Source organism: Ailuropoda melanoleuca, unplaced genomic scaffold (genome assembly GCF_002007445.2).
Source record: "Ailuropoda melanoleuca isolate Jingjing unplaced genomic scaffold, ASM200744v2 unplaced-scaffold6940, whole genome shotgun sequence".
Classification (NCBI taxonomy): Eukaryota; Metazoa; Chordata; class Mammalia; order Carnivora; family Ursidae; genus Ailuropoda; species Ailuropoda melanoleuca.
This window is the reverse complement of record NW_023244281.1, coordinates 1-9,387: the sequence shown is the minus strand read 5'-3', so window position 1 is coordinate 9,387 and position 9,387 is coordinate 1. Positions and strand designations below refer to the sequence as shown.

The 9,387-nt window shown below is 47.7% G+C and overlaps 1 protein-coding gene across 1 annotated transcript; it reads left to right on the top strand.

Annotated features, from left to right (window-relative positions):
* Nucleotides 1–185: 185 nt before the first annotated feature.
* On the top strand, nucleotides 186–8,761 carry LOC105235279 (neuroblastoma breakpoint family member 26-like). The gene is made up of 8 exons (XM_034652921.1): nucleotides 186–642; nucleotides 1,741–1,792; nucleotides 2,581–2,756; nucleotides 3,863–3,914; nucleotides 4,678–4,853; nucleotides 5,960–6,011; nucleotides 8,167–8,342; nucleotides 8,587–8,761. Exons 1-8 carry the CDS (start codon nucleotides 471–473, stop codon nucleotides 8,661–8,663), a joined length of 933 nt encoding a protein of 310 aa, XP_034508812.1. The 5' UTR covers nucleotides 186–470; the 3' UTR covers nucleotides 8,664–8,761.
* The last annotated feature ends 626 nt before the right edge of the window (nucleotides 8,762–9,387 follow it).

Sequence of the window (9,387 nt, the reverse complement as noted above, 5' to 3'; positions counted from 1 at the left end):
CCAGCAAAGGAATTGGTACACAGACACTAGCAAAATTAACCAGCAAGAGAAGTAACTTATCAAAACCAAACTCTTGAGGTGTCATGTGATGCTATTAATACAAAGGTGNATACAAAGGTACCTAGCAGCCACACATTTCTGCAGTCTGCAATGACTCCAGAGCTGTAACCACTTGGTCAATCTATGTTAAAGTCAATGGGACTCAGGCACATGGTGGCTGCCCCGGGCCTGGTCTCCATCTGTGCTTCATGCCGTGACTGTACCATACTGGGATAGTAGAGTCTCATTCTTCGTCAGCCCTGCTGTGGGCAGTGCTCTGCATATCTGCTACTGCTACTCTCCCCTCATCCTCCATCTTGGCAGCCACACTTTGCCTCTTGTAGGATGAATAGATTTTCCCTCTCCAGGCGGTGGCCCTTTGCTTCTAGTGACCATTCCCTATAACTCCCATCAAAACCAGCTAGGAAGCCATGATGTCTGATCCCCCTGGTTTGATCTGTTGTCATTTCTGTCTCATCTGGCACAGAGTGGAGCAGGAAGAAGTCGAAAAGAAGGAAGTCCTACAGAACAGAGTGGATGATTGCGATCTGACCCCTTCGGTTCTGGAAGAAGAGTGTGACAGCGACCACTCTTACAGTGATGGTGAGTTCCCATTTGAAGAACAGGAAATGGGCTCTGTTCTGGATGTAGCCACAGAATGATCCCATTCCAAAGGGGATGAAACTCCATGCACTTCCCCAGGCAGTGTCCCTACTCCTTGTTCCTCAAACCCTGTGTAGACTCAGAGTCTTAATCCCCATAAGTAGATCCTATCCTTACAAACTGTTTTGATCGAGGCTGTAGGACTGAGTTTGATATGAGACATTCCATGAGTCAGTGAGTTTTCCTCAACTCCTGTCTCAGTTACAGCACTTTTAAATCTGGCCACTGCCAATCACTGCTCTCAACTTGGCCCTGCCACATTCATATACCTCTCTACCTGGGCAGGGGAGGTCACTTCCAAACCTCCTAATTTTCACTGTATCTGTTGCCTCTCTTGCATGGCCCTAATTTCCATTCTTGAACCATATCCTTGAATTTTGATGCCTGACAGCCATAGCAGGCTTTCCTCTATCTTTGGAGGTGTCACTCCCCTGGTGCGTTCCCTTCCTTTAGTCTGCCTCTTCATTGATCTTCTCTCATCTCAAGTTAGCTGAGAACCAGAACTAGACCAATACTATCGGACAATGTATGCTTCTCTTGAGCCGTGCAGGATCCTGAAACAACCTTACCCCATGAAAGTCCCCAGTATCTTTGTAGCATTGAAGATTGTTCTGCTTTGTTGGTGTATAGATTCCATTCATGGCTTTAATCTCAATGGCTGCTTCCTCTCAAACATTCACCAACAGCATTTCAGATGGAAAAACCCTGAATATTGCAGCAACCCTCTAGGAAGCAGCCGGGATCTTCCCAGGGTCTTGCGGGGGAAAGAATCAACTTGTTGTGTGCATAGGCTCAAGGCAGGATGCTGTGATGATGGCCTGTCATATCAGGGACATTTGTTTAATGGCTGAAGACAGCAATGCCAGTGATTGCTTCCAAGGCCCTCCTAAGCCCTCCTGGATGAGTTCTCTCACAGCTGCCCATTTTTNCCGTTTTCACGCTGCTTCTGTTGTTCTCCTGTGCTACATGGGACCTAAGAGTGGGCATTTGTGAAGGGGAATCTGCGTCATGTAACTCCTTCTCTTCCTTTATTTGCAGAAAACCAAACTGATCAGGAGGGACCGAAAGGACAAGAGTCAGTTGCCCCCAGGTAATTCTGAATACTTGGGGGTATGAATTCAAAAGTGGCACCCCGGGAAANAATTCAAAAGTGGCACCCCAGGAAGAGCAGAAAGTGCTGAAGAGAACTCTATTATCTATTCGGTCGATGACAAATTATCCATTTTCACCATGTTTTCTGTTTTTTTTTCCTGGTGCTTGGATTGCTTCCCATTTCTTAATTTCCTCTCTAGTTCCGTAACCCACAGTCAGCTGACCCAGGTAAACTAATATGTCACAGGCATTTCTGTGCTCGCTCATTCTCTCCTCTGTGCTTTATTGAGAGATGCCTGTCTTCTTTCTGCCTGTAAGATTTATCATGTTGACGTATGTTCCTAGCAAGAACATGTCACAGCAGGAAGACAAACATATGCTATCATGCCAGATATTGAGAGGAAGAGGCCTTTCTGGGTGAGATAGCTGGGACAGTCGCTTGGCCACTCCATGCAGAACTCGATGCCATTTGACAGGAAGGGGGAAAGCCACCATTCTGAGACTCTTGTGTGTAGTTAGTCATGACTGGGTGGCACAGAGATAATTGAGGCTCCTTCTTCACAAGCTTGCTATTTGGCCTTTGTGCTGAGCATTTACTGCCCTTTCTATCTGCTGCTCCTGTGACAAACAGAGCTTGTCCCACTCAAACAAGAAGAGTTATTTCTCTCTTGACTGGGTCAGCCTCTCTGCTTTCTTGACCATTCCTTTGTCCCTTCCATCAAGTCAGACAGGACATAGGATTTCAGATCCCTCTCAGGGTAATCTTCGGTTGTCGTCACCCTGCAGGATCGGCGGACAGCAGCTAGAGGTGGTGAAGCAGGACGTCTCACGGGACTCTCCCGATAAACACTGCTTGACATATTCAGTTCTTCCCGACCTCTCTGACTCTGACCGGCCTTACCGCAGCGCCGCCATCTTCTCACCTGAGGACCTGGAAGTCTGTTCCTCTCTAGAAGTGGCCAGTGAGTAGTCCATTGTCAAGGTGATAAAGCTCCAACTGGACACGCACATAGATTTCCTGTTCTTTGGACCCCAGACCTCTGCTTTGCCGAGAGAGGTCATCCCTGTGGGGAGGCCCCTTATGGACATATTGATTTGAACTGGGCTCTAGGATTGAGTTTTAAGCACAGATGTCAGGTGTGTCAGGGAGCTTTGCTCTCATCCTAGTCCCAGGGCATGCCCATGTCCTGTTGGCTTCTCTGTCAGGTCATTGGGCCAAAGGAGGCAGGACAAACTCAACTCGTCTCAGCAACATGGCCGCCGAAGGTGTCTGCCAGACCTAATTTGGGTGAAACATCTCTTCTCACCTTCAATAAGCTCTACGTTTCATCTCTGAGCCAGGTCCTTTACGAATCTATGCCTGCCACTGTCAGTTGGCATTCTTGTCCAGGGTTAAGTGGTTTTGCTATTCTAAACCCCGCTTGTCTGTCTCCTTTGATGCCTGAGAGCCTTGGCTGGCTTTCCTATATCTTTGCAGGTGTCACTCCCCTGGTGCGTTCCCTTCCTTTAGTCTGCCTCTTCATTGATCTTCTCTCATCTCAAGTTAGCTTAGAAACAGAACTGGACCGTTGCTATCGAACAGTGTATGTTTCTCTTGAGCCGCACAGGATCCTGAAACAACCCTTCCCCATGAAAGTCCCCAGTATCTTAGTAGCATTGAAGATTGTTCTGCTTTGATGGTCTATAGATTCCATTCATGGCTTTAATCTCAATGGCTGCTTCCTCTCAAACATTCACCAACAGCATTTCAGATGGAAAAACCCTCTAGGAAGCAGCCGGGATCTTCCCAGGGTCTTGCGGGGGAAAGAATCAACTTGTTGTGTGCATAGGCTCAAGGCAGGATGCTGTGATGATGGCCTGTCATATCAGGGACATTTGTTTAATGGCTGAAGACAGCAATGCCAGTGATTGCTTCCAAGGCCCTCCTAAGCCCTCCTGGATGAGTTCTCTCACAGCTGCCCGTTTTCACGCTGCTTCTGTTGTTCTCCTGTGCTACATGGGACCTAAGAGTGGGCATTTGTGAAGGGGAATCTGCGTCATGTAACTCCTTCTCTTCCTTTATTTGCAGAAAACCAAACTGATCAGGAGGGACCGAAAGGACAAGAGTCAGTTGCCCCCAGGTAATTCTGAATACTTGGGGGCTGTGAATTCAAAAGTGGCACCCCAGGAAGAGCAGAAAGTGCTGAAGAGAACTCTATTATCTATTCGGTCGATGACAAATTATCCATTTTCACCATGTTTTCTGTTTTTTTTTCCTGGTGCTTGGATTGCTTCCCATTTCTTAATTTCCTCTCTAGTTCCGTAACCCACAGTCAGCTGACCCAGGTAAACTAATATGTCACAGGCATTTCTGTGCTCGCTCATTCTCTCCTCTGTGCTTTATTGAGAGATGCCTGTCTTCTTTCTGCCTGTAAGATTTATCATGTTGACGTATGTTCCTAGCAAGAACATGTCACAGCAGGAAGACAAACATATGCTATCATGCCAGATATTGAGAGGAAGAGGCCTTTCTGGGTGAGATAGCTGGGACAGTCGCTTGGCCACTCCATGCAGAACTCGATGCCATTTGACAGGAAGGGGGAAAGCCACCATTCTGAGACTCTTGTGTGTAGTGAGTCATGACTGGGTGGCACAGAGATAATTGAGGCTCCTTCTTCACAAGCTTGCTATTTGGCCTTTGTGCTGAGCATTTACTGCCCTTTCTATCTGCTGCTCCTGTGACAAACAGAGCTTGTCCCACTCAAACAAGAAGAGTTATTTCTCTCTTGACTGGGTCAGCCTCTCTGCTTTCTTGACCATTCCTTTGTCCCTTCCATCAAGTCAGACAGGACATAGGATTTCAGATCCCTCTCAGGGTAATCTTCGGTTGTCGTCACCCTGCAGGATCGGCGGACAGCAGCTAGAGGTGGTGAAGCAGGACGTCTCACGGGACTCTCCCGATAAACACTGCTTGACATATTCAGTTCTTCCCGACCTCTCTGACTCTGACCGGCCTTACCGCAGCGCCGCCATCTTCTCACCTGAGGACCTGGAAGTCTGTTCCTCTCTAGAAGTGGCCAGTGAGTAGTCCATTGTCAAGGTGATAAAGCTCCAACTGGACACGCACATAGATTTCCTGTTCTTTGGACCCCAGACCTCTGCTTTGCCGAGAGAGGTCATCCCTGTGGGGAGGCCCCTTATGGACATATTGATTTGAACTGGGCTCTAGGATTGAGTTTTAAGCACAGATGTCAGGTGTGTCAGGGAGCTTTGCTCTCATCCTAGTCCCAGGGCATGCCCATGTCCTGTTGGCTTCTCTGTCAGGTCATTGGGCCAAAGGAGGCAGGACAAACTCAACTCGTCTCAGCAACATGGCCGCCGAAGGTGTCTGCCAGACCTAATTTGGGTGAAACATCTCTTCTCACCTTCAATAAGCTCTACGTTTCATCTCTGAGCCAGGTCCTTTACGAATCTATGCCTGCCACTGTCAGTTGGCATTCTTGTCCAGGGTTAAGTGGTTTTGCTATTCTAAACCCCGCTTGTCTGTCTCCTTTGATGCCTGAGAGCCTTGGCTGGCTTTCCTATATCTTTGCAGGTGTCACTCCCCTGGTGCGTTCCCTTCCTTTAGTCTGCCTCTTCATTGATCTTCTCTCATCTCAAGTTAGCTTAGAAACAGAACTGGACCGTTGCTATCGAACAGTGTATGTTTCTCTTGAGCCGCACAGGATCCTGAAACAACCCTTCCCCATGAAAGTCCCCAGTATCTTAGTAGCATTGAAGATTGTTCTGCTTTGATGGTCTATAGATTCCATTCATGGCTTTAATCTCAATGGCTGCTTCCTCTCAAACATTCACCAACAGCATTTCAGATGGAAAAACCCTCTAGGAAGCAGCCGGGATCTTCCCAGGGTCTTGCGGGGGAAAGAATCAACTTGTTGTGTGCATAGGCTCAAGGCAGGATGCTGTGATGATGGCCTGTCATATCAGGGACATTTGTTTAATGGCTGAAGACAGCAATGCCAGTGATTGCTTCCAAGGCCCTCCTAAGCCCTCCTGGATGAGTTCTCTCACAGCTGCCCGTTTTCACGCTGCTTCTGTTGTTCTCCTGTGCTACATGGGACCTAAGAGTGGGCATTTGTGAAGGGGAATCTGCGTCATGTAACTCCTTCTCTTCCTTTATTTGCAGAAAACCAAACTGATCAGGAGGGACCGAAAGGACAAGAGTCAGTTGCCCCCAGGTAATTCTGAATACTTGGGGGCTGTGAATTCAAAAGTGGCACCCCAGGAAGAGCAGAAAGTGCTGAAGAGAACTCTATTATCTATTCGGTCGATGACAAATTATCCATTTTCACCATGTTTTCTGTTTTTTTTTCCTGGTGCTTGGATTGCTTCCCATTTCTTAATTTCCTCTCTAGTTCCGTAACCCACAGTCAGCTGACCCAGGTAAACTAATATGTCACAGGCATTTCTGTGCTCGCTCATTCTCTCCTCTGTGCTTTATTGAGAGATGCCTGTCTTCTTTCTGCCTGTAAGATTTATCATGTTGACGTATGTTCCTAGCAAGAACATGTCACAGCAGGAAGACAAACATATGCTATCATGCCAGATATTGAGAGGAAGAGGCCTTTCTGGGTGAGATAGCTGGGACAGTCGCTTGGCCACTCCATGCAGAACTCGATGCCATTTGACAGGAAGGGGGAAAGCCACCATTCTGAGACTCTTGTGTGTAGTTAGTCATGACTGGGTGGCACAGAGATAATTGAGGCTCCTTCTTCACAAGCTTGCTATTTGGCCTTTGTGCTGAGCATTTACTGCCCTTTCTATCTGCTGCTCCTGTGACAAACAGAGCTTGTCCCACTCAAACAAGAAGAGTTATTTCTCTCTTGACTGGGTCAGCCTCTCTGCTTTCTTGACCATTCCTTTGTCCCTTCCATCAAGTCAGACAGGACATAGGATTTCAGATCCCTCTCAGGGTAATCTTCGGTTGTCGTCACCCTGCAGGATCGGCGGACAGCAGCTAGAGGTGGTGAAGCAGGACGTCTCACGGGACTCTNTAGCTTAGAAACAGAACTGGACCGTTGCTATCGAACAGTGTATGTTTCTCTTGAGCCGCACAGGATCCTGAAACAACCCTTCCCCATGAAAGTCCCCAGTATCTTAGTAGCATTGAAGATTGTTCTGCTTTGATGGTCTATAGATTCCATTCATGGCTTTAATCTCAATGGCTGCTTCCTCTCAAACATTCACCAACAGCATTTCAGATGGAAAAACCCTCTAGGAAGCAGCCGGGATCTTCCCAGGGTCTTGCGGGGGAAAGAATCAACTTGTTGTGTGCATAGGCTCAAGGCAGGATGCTGTGATGATGGCCTGTCATATCAGGGACATTTGTTTAATGGCTGAAGACAGCAATGCCAGTGATTGCTTCCAAGGCCCTCCTAAGCCCTCCTGGATGAGTTCTCTCACAGCTGCCCGTTTTCACGCTGCTTCTGTTGTTCTCCTGTGCTACATGGGACCTAAGAGTGGGCATTTGTGAAGGGGAATCTGCGTCATGTAACTCCTTCTCTTCCTTTATTTGCAGAAAACCAAACTGATCAGGAGGGACCGAAAGGACAAGAGTCAGTTGCCCCCAGGTAATTCTGAATACTTGGGGGCTGTGAATTCAAAAGTGGCACCCCAGGAAGAGCAGAAAGTGCTGAAGAGAACTCTATTATCTATTCGGTCGATGACAAATTATCCATTTTCACCATGTTTTCTGTTTTTTTTTCCTGGTGCTTGGATTGCTTCCCATTTCTTAATTTCCTCTCTAGTTCCGTAACCCACAGTCAGCTGACCCAGGTAAACTAATATGTCACAGGCATTTCTGTGCTCGCTCATTCTCTCCTCTGTGCTTTATTGAGAGATGCCTGTCTTCTTTCTGCCTGTAAGATTTATCATGTTGACGTATGTTCCTAGCAAGAACATGTCACAGCAGGAAGACAAACATATGCTATCATGCCAGATATTGAGAGGAAGAGGCCTTTCTGGGTGAGATAGCTGGGACAGTCGCTTGGCCACTCCATGCAGAACTCGATGCCATTTGACAGGAAGGGGGAAAGCCACCATTCTGAGACTCTTGTGTGTAGTTAGTCATGACTGGGTGGCACAGAGATAATTGAGGCTCCTTCTTCACAAGCTTGCTATTTGGCCTTTGTGCTGAGCATTTACTGCCCTTTCTATCTGCTGCTCCTGTGACAAACAGAGCTTGTCCCACTCAAACAAGAAGAGTTATTTCTCTCTTGACTGGGTCAGCCTCTCTGCTTTCTTGACCATTCCTTTGTCCCTTCCATCAAGTCAGACAGGACATAGGATTTCAGATCCCTCTCAGGGTAATCTTCGGTTGTCGTCACCCTGCAGGATCGGCGGACAGCAGCTAGAGGTGGTGAAGCAGGACGTCTCACGGGACTCTCCCGATAAACACTGCTTGACATCTTCAGTTCTTCCCGACCTCTCTGACTCTGACCGGCCTTACCGCAGCGCCGCCATCTTCTCACCTGAGGACCTGGAAGTCTGTTCCTCTCTAGAAGTGGCCAGTGAGTAGTCCATTGTCAAGGTGATAAAGCTCCAACTGGACACGCACATAGATTTCCTGTTCTTTGGACCCCAGACCTCTGCTTTGCCGAGAGAGGTCATCCCTGTGGGGAGGCCCCTTATGGACATATTGATTTGAACTGGGCTCTAGGATTGAGTTTTAAGCACAGATGTCAGGTGTGTCAGGGAGCTTTGCTCTCATCCTAGTCCCAGGGCATGCCCATGTCCTGTTGGCTTCTCTGTCAGGTCATTGGGCCAAAGGAGGCAGGACAAACTCAACTCACCTCATCAACATGAACGCCGAAGGTGTCTGCCAGACCTAATTTGGGTGAAACATCTCTTCTCACCTTCAATAAGCTCTACGTTTCATCTCTGAGCCAGGTCCTTTACGAATCTATGCCGGCCACTGTCAGTTGGCATTCTTGTCCAGGGTTAACTGGTTTTGCTATTCTAAACCCCGCTTGTCTCTCCCCTTTTGGTTGACTTGTCTCCCTAATGAGTTGTCTGAACAGCCACCCTCAGTGCCTCCACTGATAGCTTGTTTGTGAGTTTCCCGACGCAGAGCCATCCGTTGCATTCCCCCACCACACGAATTGAGCCAACCTTCTCTGTAGCACCAAAGACTCACTTTCATTTGAAGGTTTGTCGTTGCATTCCATCTGTTCACTCTCAGTGTATAAATTCCACTAAGTCTTCAACAAGCAGGCTCTCCAATGAGTGAAGGCTGATTTCTGCAGTAATCCTTTTAGAATGCACGGAGGCTGGCTCCCCAGGATCTGTATGAAAAAAGATAAGTACAGTGTTTGCACAGACTTAAGACAAGGGCAACCATGATGATGATCTCCTAGAAAAAGTAACTTTTCCCAATGCTTCAGGACAGGAAATGAAGGCACTTACCATAGGACAATATCGGAGGCACCCTGAAATATTCCTCTGACTGAACCTGTTCTCACATTGATCATGTCTGAGTGCCTGGCTAGCATTAGACACGGGATTATTAATGTACCGAGCAGGATCTGCTTAATGACTGCCCTGTCTGTATGTATT